General features: G+C 48.9%; 1 protein-coding gene across 9 annotated transcripts in view; it reads right to left on the bottom strand.

Annotated features, from left to right (window-relative positions):
- Positions 1-15,830, bottom strand: part of Kcng2 (potassium voltage-gated channel modifier subfamily G member 2) — a 67,314-nt gene that overhangs the window by 23,136 nt on the left and 28,348 nt on the right. For 5 of the 9 annotated variants that reach the window (XM_041640880.1, XM_041640882.1, XM_041640877.1 and 2 more), the window contains one exon: positions 739-1,436. In XM_041640880.1, coding sequence (XP_041496814.1) covers positions 739-1,401 — 663 coding nt within the window. In that variant the 5' untranslated portion in view covers positions 1,402-1,436. Of the gene's footprint in view, positions 1-738; positions 1,437-3,094; positions 3,118-3,168; positions 3,297-3,667; positions 3,691-15,830 lie in introns of those variants that run through there. The other 4 variants (XM_041640886.1, XM_041640881.1, XM_041640885.1 and 1 more) reach the window with 4 other exon arrangements.

The raw sequence follows: 15,830 nt of genomic DNA, 5'->3' as shown, positions 1-15,830 counted from the left end.
GGTTTGTTTTGTATCTCCTCTGGCCTGTCATGAGAACTGGCTGACCACACACAACAGACCAGTTCACATGCTGGGACTCTAGGATTGGTGGATAAGACAGAGAGCAGAGGGCAGGAAACAGATCACTCAAAAGGATCAGAATCTCATTTCTCCATAAAGGGCCTCTAACCCTGGGATATCCAAAATCGACCCGTACTAGCCTGCATTCCAGTGGTTATCAATGTGCCGGTTGCGACCCCTTTGGGGGAATCAAATGACCCTTTCACAGGGGTGACATATCAGACTCACAACAGTAGCAAAAGTATAGTTATGAAATAAAAATAAAATAGGGTTCCCCAACATGAGGAACTGTATTGAAGGGTCACAGCACTAGGAGGGTTGAGAACCACTGTTGTAGATCCTTAAGATACGGTATTATTTTTAGCTCTACTTTGTCTAGACTTTGTAGGTATTACCTGCTGAGTTATTGGAGATGCAGAGAGGAGCCCCAGGATAAAAGCTGTGGGTCCATGTTCTGAAACTTAATGCAGTTTGGGACCTCATCGGACCCTCACTCCTGACCTGGCATGTGGTGGAGCCAGCCAGGGCAGGGGGGCATAGAGGACAACCATAACTAGAAATCGGCATGCACCCTCTAAATCGCTACACCCCACCAGATGTGGCCTTTTGTCCACTCCTCCATGATTCTTGCTCCCCCCTCTGTCTCACCCTTGCCCTGAAGCCCATGCCCACACTTACCCGTTCCTCTTCTGCTCGGATGTCAGGCATGGTGCTCAGACACAAACCGACGGCTGTGACCGCCACGAAGGCCACGGAAACATAGGCGAAGAGCTTGCCTGCCAGCCCGGAGTGCGGGTTCTCCACCACATCGCGCAGGCGCCGTCGGCCTCGCTCCAGCCGCCCGGTCCCCAGGGCACGCACCGGGCTCCCCGGGGGCCCGCGGCTGGGTGGCCCGGAGCTCGCCTCGGCGGCCTCTTCCTCGCGGCGGCGCAGGCGACGCAGGCAGCAGCGCTCCAGCCGCGCCTCGTCGATTCCCCAGTAGGCCAGCTCGTCGCGGAAGGCCAGAGCGCACGGGCCCCGCAGCAACCGCAGCTTGCCGGCGCGCAGCAGCGCCACGATGGCGCGGAAAGCGCACGGGCTGCGGTCGAAGAAGAACTCGTCGCGGCTCACGTCGTAGTCGTCACACACGCGCAGCAGCTCGTCGTGGCCGCGGCAGGCTCGCAGGCGCTCAAGGCGTGCCAGGGGACAGCGGGCCAGCGCGGCCCAGGCCAGCCGCACCCGGCAGCCCCCGACGTTGATAATGACGTGTCGCGCTCGGGCTGCTCGACTGCCTCGACCTCCCCGGCCTGTGCTGCCAGGCTCTGGGCCGGGGACCTCTGGGTGCCCCGGGAGCCGGGCCATGGCCCCATATGCAGGCTGCGGTCAGGAGACTGGGCCTGTAAGAAGGATCCGAGTGTTAGAACTGTGGGCAGAGTAGCCGGCCTTGCCAAGGATGCAGGTTTCTCGGACCAGGAGCTCCTCCCTATCCCAGGTCCACCTCTGGCACACTTGCAAGCTCCACCTTAACCAGACTTGGGATTCCCTCAAACTCTCCTTAGGACTCCTTACCTTACTTCATCTCCTAGAGGGCAGGGACATATAAAACTTCCCAAGCAAGGAGGGGTCGTAGATGGAAAGGGTTCAAGAAACCCTAGATTCTTAACAGAGTTTGTGCTATGTGTCTGGTAGCATACGTCTCTCAAAACCCACGTCTGGTCTGCCCTGAGCTGATCAGTATTTAAAAAGTGAGCATCTACCCCGCCCTTCAACAAAGGAGGAAAATAGAGGTGGGGTGGGGCTTGCCATAAATTAGAAACAGGCTTCTGAAATTCCAGCAAATGCGCCGCGTGTACACTGCTCTGGACCGGATTTAAAGGAACCAATTATAAAAAAGACATTTAAAGCCAAATGAGAAACACTGAGCACAACGTAGGAACGAAAAGAAAATGTAAAGATATGATAATTGTGTAGGAGAAACCGGGGCAGTTTTTCTTAGAGGTCCTGCCTGCTTATTCACAGGGGGCGGGGCGGGGGGGGGGGGTGAGGGGGGGTAGTGTCCCGGGACGCTGGTGGTCGCAGAGGAAGCTGCCTATATCTTACAGTCGTTTACAGGCCTTGCTAGGCTTTATGCAGCTTTGACATCGCTGTGATGGCAGTGGTCTGCTCTGCTTGGAACAAAGCTTCCAGGTAATTTTGCAGCACAGCTGGGGTTGAGAAACACCAATCAATCAAGAAGGAAGGAAACACACGGGCGCTTGATTTTTCTGCCAGCCTTGATTTCTAAGTCAAAGGAACTGTTTGGTACCCATAGAAATTTCTTCAGATGGTCTTTGAGCCTTCTAGGTTTCTATGCCAACTGTTTGGCATACACAATTTTTTTTTCTTTCCTGCACTGGGCTCACTTTTCTAGAGGATGCTATATAAAAAGGTGGTGGTGGGTAACATTACTAACATCCAGGATTTGGACTGCACGGAGGAGTCTGCTCTTCGTCCCAGAGGACTCCCCACCCCCTCCAATGTACTGGTTACAGCTGGAAAGGAGAGGCCAGAGGTTCAGCAGAGGCTCGTAGAGCTGTGGCAACAGCAGCAAGAGTAGGGCTGCCAGGCAAGTTGGCTCAGGTTGGAGCAACCTGCCATTGAGGACACTCTGGATATCTGTTGGGGGACCGCCCCTCCCCACTGTTCTCACGGTGACAGCCAGAAAAATGGTAATTGTCAGCGTATATACCAGGAAAGAATTTTCTTAGCCCCAACCATAGTGACAAGTACATTGTACAATAAAGCACTCCAAAATCCAGCCTTCGGGTAATGAAAAACAGGTAAAAACTTCTAGAGCCAACTTTTGTGGAGCTTTGGGACTAACCAAAACTATCAGTGACCATGAGGACCTTCAGAGAAGGCAACTGAATCTTGATAACAATGACCTTTTGCAGCAACTGGACTTATCCTGTGTCTACACTACTCCAGTTTAGGGAACTCACCCCACATCTACCCCTGACCTCAGAATGGGGCACTCACCCCACCTCCACCCCTGATCTCAGCACGGGGGACTCACCCCACATCCACCCCTGATCTCAGCACGGGGGACTCACCCCACATCCACCCCTGATCTCAGCACGGGGGACTCACCCCACATTCACCGTCTGATCTCAGCGTGGAGGACTCATCTTGTCAATGTCGTGTCTAGAGATCTCACTTTGCTCATCCCATGCTCCCAGCTCAACAGTGTCCTTGAAAAAACACAGCCTGTACCACCGACACCAGCGCCGGTACTGGAAGAACACACTGGTATCACCAGGGGTCCCCATTCCCTGAAGCTCCTTCCAAGTTCCAGGAAGACCAACCCAAAGGCTTTGCCGTTATCTCCCACACCAGAAACCTGCCTGGTGCCAATACAGCTAGCTTAAGACTGTCTGTCAAAGCCATTCACTGGCGGATATTTTAGCCGTTACTGCCTGAGGCAATGGATTGCAATTGAAACAAGCAAGAGCTTTTGAGGACAGGCTGGACATGAGGTGCCTGGGGAACAAGGAATTGGAAAATGCTTTGGGATTCAGGACGCCACACATACGCTTGCGTGTTTACTCAGTAAATATCAGAGAAGCCTCCGGTGCTTTCCAGGGCCAACCTTTAGGCACGGAAACAGGTGAACAGGGGAGTTCTACAGGCTGCCTGACTGCTGGCAAGATCCCAGCTCACACAGCCCATCTGCCCAGACTGGGTTTGCTTTGTCTGTGAACAGAGACATTATGGCCAGGTAAGACAAGGCAAGGCATACAGACGGCACAAAATCAATGCTTTAAATAAACTATGGGCTGTGCAAACAAACACCAGTGACTGTGACAAATCGCCGAGTGGGGACCTGATTTCCAAAACTGCCACTTACACTGTTCAACATGTCCAGTTTCCAACAGCAACAATTACAAAGAAAAGGAAGACTGAAGAAGAAGGACCGCCACGCAGGAAAAGGACAGCTAAAAGGAGCTGTCCCTAAGGAAACTGGTACAGCAGCAGCTTCACCAGATAAGATTAAATAAACTAAATATGTTCAAGAGACAGCCTAGGGTAATGATGCATGCCTGTAATCCCAGCACGTGGGAAACTTGTGAGCCACAAATTTGAGGCTGGCCTTGTCTACAAAGTAAGTTTCGGGTCCTCTTTGGCTATAGTTTGAGATCTTGTCTCAAAAACAAAAACCAACAAACAAACAAACAAAAAAAAATTAAAGGAAGCCATGCCCCAAAACCTAAAGGAATTATGAGAATGACCACCCAAGCAGAACCAATAAGGAGACAAAAATTATAAAAAAGAAGCAAGAGAATTCTGGAGCTGAAGAGTATAATAAATAAGATCACAAGTGTAGAACCGAGCAGCCTCAGATAGCGTCAAAAGGTTGTGGGATATTCCTGCACTGGGTGAAGATATATTGCTGTAATTGGTTTAATAAAGAGCTGAGGGGCCAACAGCTAGTATAGGGCGGGACTTCCGGGCAGAGAGAGAGGAAGTAGGAGATGAATGAAGGTGAGCAAGACGCCATTGCCATCTAGACGCAGAACTAGTAGGACTCACAAAATGGGAGAGAGGTAAAAGCCATGGTAGAATGTAAATTAATAAAAATATGGGTTAATTTAAGTTATAAGAGCTAGTGGGACAAGTCTAGCTAAGGCTGAGCTTTCACAGTCAGTAAGTCTCTGTGTTATTTGTGAGCAAAAACAAGTTCCACGAGAGCGCCCCCTTAAGGCGAAGAGGGGGAACTGAAGAATGGGAAGCACGGTTGCCTGCAGGAAGCCAAGACATCCCAAAAGTGGGAGTGGGGGGGGGGGGGGAGAAGGAAAAGGCGAAGAGAATGCTTGGGAAAACAACGCTTAAAAAACAAAATCCCAGAACTGAGAGTCAGCGTTCTTATAGGATGCAGCCTCTGAGAAAAGGCCCAGCACGCATTTGCATACAGGCAGTACTAAGTGGACATGCAGGGTTTAAAAACACACACATAAAATTGGGAAGGGAGAATAGTGGTTATTGGGATAGAGGAGGAGTTGGAGGGGAGGGAATGGGAGATGGACTTGAACAAGACACATTATATGTTTATGAAATTCTCATAACTATAAAAATATCCCCACATTTGAAGAAAACCATTTTTCTGTGCCTCAAGAAACTCCAAGCTGGATAAATCCAGAGACCCATAATGGCATGGCTCACATTAACTATCTAAAGACAGTGTATAAGAGTGTTTGGAAAGCAGTGAGAGAGGCCACTTGTTATTCATCCAAGGGATCTTCGCTAGGGCAAACTGTCAGTGGTCCAGCAGATGCCCTGAGGCCAGCAGATGGAGGAGTGGCCCGCATCACACAGAGAGATGCCACTTTGTTTAGTTATAACTAAATAAGGCGAGCTGTGGAAGTAGCTCAGAGGACAAGCCGCGCTGTGGAAGTCACAAAGTACCGTTCCCGCATTGTAAAAACACTGACCCACATACTTTCCAGTGATTAAAACAGTAAGAGTATCTCTATGCGATTTTATTTCCACTGGGAAGCGCCCAGAGTGAGGAGGTCCAGGTGAAATGCAGTACCGTGCACGTCATTTGCACATAAGATCGAGGACCTGAGTTCAGTCTCCAGCACGCATGTAAAAGCCAGAGGTACAGTGATGAGTGCTCCCAACCCCAGGTCTGAGAAGGCAGAGACAGGTTGGTCTTTGGGGTTCCCTGGAGCCAGCCTAGATGAACTGGTGAGCCCCAGGTCCCAGTAAGAGACCCCATCTCAAAAGCCTAGGTGGGCAGCTCCTGACGAATGACACCTGAGGTTGACCTCCGGCCTCCACACGTATGTACACATATGTGCACATGCATGAAAACACATACAGTTACACACCAAACAGATGGTAAAAACAAATGTCGGGGAAGATGTGGAAACACTAGAATCTCCCACGTGGTGGGGAAACCACACAGCACGGCCCACAGCAAACAGTTGGCGGTGTCCCCAAGATCAGGCAGCGTCACCTCACCACATGACTCAGCGACTGCCTCCTACATCAGTACCCGGGAGAAATGAATACGTATATCTAGATGAAAAGGTGTATTTACGTGCTTATAGAAGCTGGCACCTCCATACACCGACATGGTATTGAGACAAAAGCCATGAAATACTCCGATCACACGGACAAAACTTGGACGTGTTGTGCCACATGTAAAAGGTTGTATAGCATGAACCCACTGATATGAAATGGGTAAGGTCATTCACAGACGCGGAAGTTAACAGCTGCCCAGTGGGGGAGGGGTAACGAGCACAAGCATTCTGTAGGCCCAGATTCCTGCTGGTGCCATGACAGTGGCGATGGTTCTACAACATTTTTAATGTGGTTTTGAAAACCCACCAAGCTGCTTACTTTAAAATGCTTGAAACAGTAAGTACAATGCTATGCGATTTCATCTCAGTCGGAAAAGTTGCTGAGCGAGCGGGTCCAGGTGAAATCCAGCATGGTCCCCTGAAACGACAGTATTTAGGCTCGGAAAATGACTGTCCTTGGTTGTCAGGACTAAGGCCTGCCATCGTGGTAGCGGTTTGTTTACTCAGCACTGCCCAGGGAAGCACAAACCTGTCACTCAGACAACACAGGATCTGAACGAACACATGTCCCAGTGGGTCTGTGACTCCACTGGGCCCAGGTGTGGAGGGGAGGGGGCAGAGAGGAAGCTGACCAAGTGTGATTCCCACTCCGTGGCGTTTGATCTTGGTTGTCAGCGTGACAGGACTCAGAATTATACAGGCGTCACCCCTGTGTCTGTGTGGAAGTTTCCAGAGAGGTGGGAACACCAACCCTGTATGTGAGCAGCACCATTCCACAGCCGGCATCGCAAACTGCGTACAAAGGAGAATGCCAAACACAGACCCAGCATTCATCTCTCTGTTTCCTGACTGTACACATCAAGTGTTGTGGTTTGGATGAGAATGACCTCCACAGGCTCATTGATTTGAATACTTGGTCACCAGGGACTAGCGCTACTACAAATGCAGAATCGGGGTTCACAGTGTGATGATTGCCGGATATTTGATCACACTGTGAACCCCGATTCTGCATTTGTGTTAATTAAATAAAGTCAACCTTGGGGCAGGAGCCTGAGTTAGCAACTGGTTGACAGAAAGTAATCATAGAGAATCAGAGAGTATCTGGAAGATGGTAGAGATGAACAGGAAGTAGTAGGGAGGAGCTTTAAGTGGTGAGGTTTTGTTCTTTTCACTGAGCAGAAGGAGCAGAAGGAAGGTCTCTTTTGGAGACATGGGAAAAGAAAGAGGTCAGCTAGTTGCTACTCCACCGCTCTAAGCGAGCAGGTTTCACCCTAGCCTTTGACTCCCAAGTCTTACTGAGAAGCAGAATGATAGAGATTTAATTAAAAGCTATATTTGGCGGCAGTACCTATGGGAACACAATTCCTGCCAGGTCGCAGTGTAAGCAGCCCGGCCCCTGCCAGAGAAGCAGGTCAGTAACTGTGGAGCTGAAATTGCCGGCTAAAGCAACCGTAGATTAAAGTGCAGCCTTTGTGCCCACAGAAAAACAACAATGGGGCCTTGTTGGAGGAAGTGTGTGTGTCACTGGGGGTGGGTTTTGAGGTTTCAAAAAGCCCATTCCAAGCCCAGGGTCTCTCTCTTCTTGCCGCCTGCAGATCTATTGTAGAGATCCCAGCTACTTCTCCAGCACCACGTCTGCCTGCCCGCTGCCACGCTCCTGGCCATGACAATGGACTAAACCTCTGAACCTGTAAAACAAGCTCCCAATTACATGCTTCCTTTTCTAAGAGCGGCTGCGGTGATGGTGTCTCTTCACAGCCATAGAGCACTGACTAAGACATCCTGTCACCAGGATTCTAATGTCCCTACCATGACACCTTCCCGGCCACAAGCTGTGAGCCAAGCCAAAGCTTTCTCTTTCAGGTTACATTTTGTCACAGCAAAACAAATAGATAAATAAGTAAGCAATGTGCCCATGCTTGCCAGTCAGTTCCGTGTGCCAGGGAGGACTTGAGAAGCTGCTTCTGAGCATGAGAAGAGACTTTAGTGTGACCACTGCATGGAGAGGGGAGTGGAGTGGAGTGGAGGGGAGGGGAGTGGAGTGGAGTGGAGGGGAGGGGAGGGGAGCGGAGGGGAGGGGAGCAGAGCGAAGGGGAAGGGCTTCTGACAGTCTGTGCTGAGTGTGATGCAGCCTCCAAGCACTCAATCCTTGGGACACTCGAGACCAATACAATGGGTTCCTGACCTCAGGACACACTCATTTTTATCTCCCTGTGCCAGTTACGAGATGTCAAAGCTCTCATACTGGCTTGTCTTACACGGCAAGGATGTTTGCCAGAGAGTAGAGCATAGTCAGGGGCCAGGGGCTTCCCAGAGCAGCGGCCCACAACACTGAGGAATCTGGAAGGGCTAGCGTTGGGTGGTACTGATTTACTTAGCAGCCATGTGCTGTGGAGACTTGAAGCGGTGTTCAGTCTGGAAACAAAGCTTATTAACGAATGGGAAGATGGGCATCGGGGATAGATGGCAACTGTCCTGATTTGTCCAGGAAGGGTAGCTTTTGAACCCAGCATTCTGACTTGTACGTTGTCCTGCCCCCTGCTGTGTGCTTGCAGACATAATTTGTACTCTTGCAGATAGGGCTCCTTGAAGGCACCGCCCCCGTGTTCCTATGCCCTGTCCATATGCCTCTGGCAAACGTGCGGCAGTGTCTCACCCTCCCCACCAAGTCAAAGACACTAGCTTTTCTGGAATTCAAATTCCTGGAATTAAAGAGCAGCCATGGAGCAACTGCTGAGCTTTTCTGCCACATCCTGTGCCTTTGCAGGCCCCGTGGAGGCCGTTTATTCTCTCCACCTGCCGATGTCAGGACTCTGCCTGAGACAGAGAGGAGATGCCTACCTGTTCCATGGGGGCATCGCATCTAGAGAGACGCCCTGCCACTGCCCACCTTCTGCCCCCACGCTCCCACCCCCATGTCTTCTTCCGCTGTGACAGGATGGCCTGGATCCTTCTGGCACCAGAGGCAGGTCCAAGTGTTCGTACGGAAGGATGAGTAATGATGAGCATAACCACGTAATAGCTGAGCAGCTTCTGCTGGCTGAGTTTTCCTCCCATAGAACATACATCTGAGAACACGAACAGTAATTATACGTTACAAGTGTTTTTAAAGTCAACTTCCTTTTGAATTAAGAAGGCAAAGTTGAAGGCCGTGAAGTTCTTCCCCACCCTTTGTAGGGAACAGGTTCCTCCATCACAGCAGAAACCTGAGAGCGCTGTAGGAAAAAAAAAAAATAGGCAACTCCATCCACTGCCCGGTCAAGGCAAAGGTGAAAAAACGCCACAAAACCAAACAGTAACCGAAAGGCACTGCGTTGAGGCAAAGTCAAACTCCATCAGGGATGTGGTTGGAACCTAAAAGACAGGTTGCTGGCCGGTCACTCACTGCATGAAGTGAAGAGTTAGTTTTGCCACAGCACTGGCAAAAGGGACATCTAAAAGAAAATCTATCCAGAAAGGAGGTTATGTGATTTCTCTCTCTAGTTCTAAGTTTTTAAAATTTTTTATGTATTTATTTATGTATTTATGTATTTATTTATTTATTTATTTATTTATTTTTATGAAGTTGTAAGTCTCAGAGCCCAAGCTGACTGTGTGGAGTTGGAATTCTATCTGTGGGATGCAAAGCTATTAGGGGACAGAGTGTAGAAGGTTGCTGTGACTGCTGACTTCCCTGAAACAGACGGGGAACCAGAGCATCACTAGAGATTCCTCCATGACACTGCCTCAAGACGCTTGGATAGATCTGGAGTTGAATGTGCCAGCCATGGTGGGCACGGTAGCATTTAGAAGCCAGGAACCAAGAGTGGCCAATAGCAGGCTTGCCACGTTCAGCCCTGTGGCTGCTCAAGATGTATGCAGAGAGGGGAATAAAACAGTATAAAACAGTCAGAATAAAACAATATGCATCCTACAAGGAAAACATGGAGTCTCTGCCCTGCTGGAAGCAGGAGAGAGCCTATGCTGAGGCAGTGAAGCCTGCCAGCTCTCTCTGTTTCTGGTGGGACAGCCACGGGCCTCTGCTTGCTTTAATTTTCCTGTCAACGTGTTAAGAGCCCAGCTCTGGCTTTCTTTAGTGTCACCCTTGGCTTGAGAACACCAGCTGTGACGTGCTGTCCCTGGATATCAGCAATTGTGTGAGGAACGCAGCCAGCACTTATAAGGTAAAAATAAGGAGGAACCGGGGACAACCAAGGACACCGAGTCCTGAAAGGAATGGGTCCCCCACCCTCCCAAGGACAAAAGATGGGACCCAAACTTCTGTAGTGAGAGACAGATCCCTGGATGTGGACTTGTTGCAGGCAGTTCTTCCTTTGTTTTACTGGGGTCTAAATCTGCCACGAACACGTTCTGACAGCTCCAGGCACTTTAGATGGATTTGATAACACAGACATAAAGCAAAGATCAAGCGGGATACAGAATGTTCTGGAGATACTCAGCTCCAGTATCTTTGGCACTGCTGGAGATTAATGGCACATTATCTGAAGCATCAATGCTGACATTATCTTCTCCCTGGAGGCACAGCACTTATGAAAACACAGAGATTTCCCTCTGTTTCCTGGGAGGGAACAGAGCTTGTGGGTGGTAATTAAACCTTACTTCTGTAGACCGTGGTGACTTTGAGTCCCCAACAATGCTAGCTCCAGCCCAAGGTATTGCAGGACATTAGAAAATCTAGTTAAAGGTAAGCAAAGCCTGGTATCCCAGCTTATTGGCCTCATGACCAGTAATGGTGACTTCTGCCACGTTCACAGAGCAGGATAAAGGATGGTCAGGTGCTCCTCTGCTCTCAGGGGCTACAGATGAGCTCATCATAAACGGACAGTTGACAGTGCATTTAGTGCAGCAAGCATCGCAGACAACTTAGCCCCACCTCCCCTTAGAGTGCTCACTGGGAGATCCACACCAGCCATGGCGGAGCCTAGGCATCCAACACAAAGGCTGTTTTAGTATAAACCGGTGAGTACCCCAGCTGGCTCAGCGAGTGCTTTTTAGTTGTGAGGGTCACTCTGAACAGTTGGCCCACATTCCGTGCCGTCTCCAGTGAGAGCTTGTGGTGCTCATGTCACTGCGGATCTGACATGTCAAAAGTCACCAACATCGCTTGGGGGGCTCACTTGTATAATCAATCGTACCTGTCTTACAGTGAATGTGTGGTGGCTGGTTTTGGCTGTCGACGGGTTAGCTTAAGAAGCACACCTGCGTGTGTCTGTAAAGCTTTTCTGGAGACAATTAGATCACGAAGGTGCCAAACTAATCAGTGGATTAATTCCTGATGGATTTATAATAGAATGGCATTATTGGAAGGTGGGGCTGAGCTGGAAGAAGCATGGTACTGGAGGACTGCACTGGGGAGCTGTATCTTACCCTGGTCCCTTCCTGAATTTTCTGTTTCCTGGCCACCATGATGCGAGCTGTTCCGCTCCTTCAGGAGGGACTGAAAGCCGTGAAATCACAAGCACAAACAAATGCTTCCTCTCTTACGCTGCTTCTGCCAGGCGTTTTGTCACACTGGAAAAAAAAAAAAGCTAGCTCGTGCTTTAAGGCAATTGTGAAGATGAAAGACACTGAGATCATTAGGAGCACTCTGGACACATAGCCAGCCCTTCATATCTGTCATTGTGTGGACACACACACACGTGCATGTGCACACACATACACATTCACACACACACACCCATTCACACACACACATTCACACACACACACATTCACATACTGTCTTAGGGTTTCTATGACTGTGAAGAGACACCATGACCACAGCAACTCTTATAAAGGAAAACATTTAATTGTAGTGGCTCACTTACAGTTCAGAGGTTCAGTCCATTAGCATCATGATGGGAAACAAGGCAGCATGCAGGCAGACACGGTGCTAGAGAAAGAGCTGAGGGTTCTTACATCTTGACTCACAGCTAACAGGAAGTGGCCTGAGACACACTGTGACTTGAGCATATATGAGATCTTAAAGCTAGCCTCCACAGTGACACACTTCTTTCAGTAAGGCTGTATCTCTTCATCTTTCCCAAACAGTTCCACTAACTGGAGACCAAGCATTCAAACATATGACCTATGGGGGTCATTCTTATTCAAACTATCACACACACACACACACACACACACACACACACACACACACCACCAGCAGCAGCAGCCGTTAAACGCCAAGGGAAAAGTAATGTACACGACAAAGGTTTTAAACTTAACAACATCGAGGAGACAGTTAAAAGATTCTCTCATTATAAAGCCCAAAGAAAAAGCATGAAAACAAAGTTAAGCTCTAGTTCTTATCCAGACAGAAAAACTCCAAACTGGAGGGTTAACGAAGAAGAGAAATGAGAAGAAGCTGGATCTGAAGAAGAGACATGGCCACAGGTCCATCAAGGACCAACACACCGTGAAGAAACGCAATGATGATTCTATGCTCCTAGAGAGAAAAAAGGAAAGAAATATCCCAAAACAAAACTACACAGCACTAAAACTGATTGCAGAAACAGAAACCCCAGCTGGGTGTGGTGGGGCCCATCAGCTGTGGTGGGAGGGCTGATCAAGCCCAGGAGTTCAAGGCTAGCCTGGGCGGCAGGGTCGCGGTACACTCCAGAGAAGAACAAAGAAATAGAAACCCCAAATGCATCTACAATCACTGAAAAAATGGAAACAGTAATTAAATATCTTTAGAGGAAATAACTTTTCCTCTAAAACCATCAAACAATTTTATTGAGAGCTCTACCAAACAGCAATGAATTAGAACAAATCAACCTTCTAAAAACCTAAATTGCCTTCAGGCGGGACTAGACGACAATGGGTTTGCAGAGATGGGGGAGGAGTGCGGGTTAGGTGGTGAATATCTTTTACTTCCGTGTGTCTATGGGTGCACACTTGTGTGTGTGTACAGATGTGTACATGAGGCTATGAAGGGAGGTAGAGAGTCAGGGAGCTGGGACTGCCACAAGGGTGAATTCTGCAGAGTGTAGATGAGGTATGCCTGGACACTCACCCTCCCACACACACCACAGACTAACACCCCACCCAAAACGCCCCAACATAGACAGTGGCTTGTGAAGTATCTGCATATAGACTCCAGAGCTCAGGAAGTGTCCTGGGGAGGGAGGTACCCCGGAAAATGAGGGGTCCAGGCAGAGGCACCAGCTTCTTTGTAAGGCTGGAATGACATTTGTGAGAACTATCAAAGGCAGGAAAAATGGGGAAATGAGGCAAGTGGGCAATTGAAGCATTTACCTAAATAGTTTTGTTATTAAGAAAAACTCAGGAGTGAGATATTGGGGTTCAAACATGAAAGATCAAGAAAGCAGCGGAGGAACAACTATCTGACCCCCTCTCTCCGCCTTCCCAGATTGAAAAGGTCACAAATCACTCCAAGTTCCTCCCTATCTCTTCCTGTGCCTTTCTGTTTGGGCCCTCCAAAATCTTTATGGCTAATTCCGGTCAGCTAGTCATGGACTCCACCCTTGACTGAAGGTTTAAGTGTATTAACTGTCTTGGAGCGTCACAGTGCAATCAAATACCCCACAACACGCACTGTCAGAGCTGGAGAAGCAAAGGCAAGCCTTCCCCTTTGTACTAATGAGTCCATGTTAGGTAGATAGCCCAGGTGGCTTCCAGACCAGGTTCATCTTGGACCCACTGCTGGCCCTGCTTCCCAGGGGACACATGGAGATCTTCACAGACATTTGTATTGGCAAGAGAAGTGCCCCTCACACCAAGTGATAGTTCAGAAAGCTGGTCCACATTTATCACTCCCAGAGAGGGTATAAACAGCACCCAACACAAGGTGTCATGGTGCCAAGGGCCAGAACTCACTCAGTATCAGCGAGTGAACAACTTTGAAAATAGTCTTGCCAGGAATGATAGCGCCTGGGGTAGGTCAGATGTCAGAGGACCTGTCACACAAAGCAACAGCACTCCAAAGAGGAAGCTCTGAGGACAACTCTGGTCTAAGCTTAGGCTTCAACAATTTAAGGACTTAAAGACTTCTTCCTACTAAGATGTTATTAGGGGATACCCAGGGAAACCAAGCTGTGTGCATGTGTTCGTGTGTGTGCACGCATGGGTGTGAGTGTGTGGCGGCAGGGTCTCTCACTTGGCCTGGAGAGAACAGGTAGGCTGGACTAGCTGGCCCGTGAGCCCCAGAGAACCTCTCGTCTCTCCTGTCTTCCCAGCTCTGGGGTTGCAAGAATGTGTCATGCCTGGTTTTTTACATGGAAGTTGGGGGATTGAACCCAGGTCCTCTTGCTTTTAGACTGGACTATCTTCCCAGTGGGTGGTTCCCCATCCACGTGGCTCTGGTACGTTCATAAATCTGGTTCAAGGAGAACGAGTCGCATCTGATGGTTCTCAAGGAGCTATTCTCGTCTCTTCCACCGGTCTTGTCTTTTTTCCAGGCAGAGAGACAAGCGCTGAGAGGACAGGGTCGCACAAGTACACAGGCCACATGTGACCTAAACGAGGTTAACTTTCTCCTAACCGACTCCTGAATGACTGCAGCTGAGAATCGTTTAAAACCAAGACGCGTCTGACCATGACGACCAGGAGGCCATGCTCAACATTTGCTGAGATATTGCCTTGCTACTTTTTTTTAAAAAAAATTATTTTCATTTTATGTACATTGGTGTATTGCCTGCATGTATGTTTGTGTGAGGGTGCTGGATCCCCTAGAACTGAAATTTACAGACAGTTGTGAACCGCCATGTGGGTGCTGGGAATTGAACCTGGGTCCTCTGGAAGAGCAGCCAGCGCTCTTAACCACTGAGTCATCTCTCCAGCCCCGCCTTGCTTTCAATCTTACCTGTTCTACCAAGAAAAACATCATATGAATTGGGGTAATAATTACTTATGGACTGAGAAAGTGGCTGAAATAGTTTTATTTGTTTGTCTATTGTTATTGTTTGAGACAGGGTCTCACTGTGTTGTAGTCCAGGGTGGTCTTGAACTTGCAACAATCTTCTTGCTTTAGCCTCCCCAGTGCCTATAATGTCAGCTTTCTAATTGTTTAATTGTTTTTTATTCTTTTCCTTTTTTTTTCTTTTGATACAGGGTTTCTTTGTAGTTTTGGAGCCTGTCCTGGAACTAGATCTGCCTGCCTCTGTCTCCCGAGTGCTGGGATTACTGCCTCCTGGGTGCTGGGATTAAAGGCATGCGCCACCACCACCCGACCCATCTTTCTGATTGTTAAACTCATATATGAGTTTGGTCATTTTATTTTTGAAATGGGTTTGTTTTCTCTGTCAAAGGAACACAATTACCAAGTGTTAATTTTCACATATACACAAGAGTGTGTAATGAACCGGACTGAAAACTTGCTAATTAGATCCATTTTTTAGCCATAATGTTGACAGAGAAATTGACAAGTGTTTTTCAGTTATGATTTATGGGACATAACTCTCCAACTCCATAGGCACGAGGGAACCTGGTTACTAATGACTCCCACGCACAAGGCGAGGCTGCTGTCACTGCCCTGGAGACCCTGCAGACTCACATAAAGCCATCAGTATAACACGGAGAGATCCTGCTGCCCCGTTCCCCAGTACATACGACAACAAATACCTGAAAACCTATAGGCCGCTCCCATAGCAGGGCACGGCAGGGCACAGTCTGACTGAGCATCCAGCTTACCAGCATTTGCTGGCCCCCCCATTGCTGTACTCCGGCCATATCCACTCTTTACCCGTGATGTCACCAGCCTGCTCTCTAGTCCCAGCTGAGCCATTC

The sequence above is a fragment of the Microtus oregoni genome, unplaced genomic scaffold (genome assembly GCF_018167655.1).
Source record: "Microtus oregoni isolate MIOR12 unplaced genomic scaffold, Mior012 000065F_ref0000479, whole genome shotgun sequence".
Classification (NCBI taxonomy): domain Eukaryota; kingdom Metazoa; phylum Chordata; class Mammalia; order Rodentia; family Cricetidae; genus Microtus; species Microtus oregoni.
The sequence above is the reverse complement of the archived record's forward strand: the minus strand, read 5'-3'. Positions and strand labels throughout refer to the sequence as shown.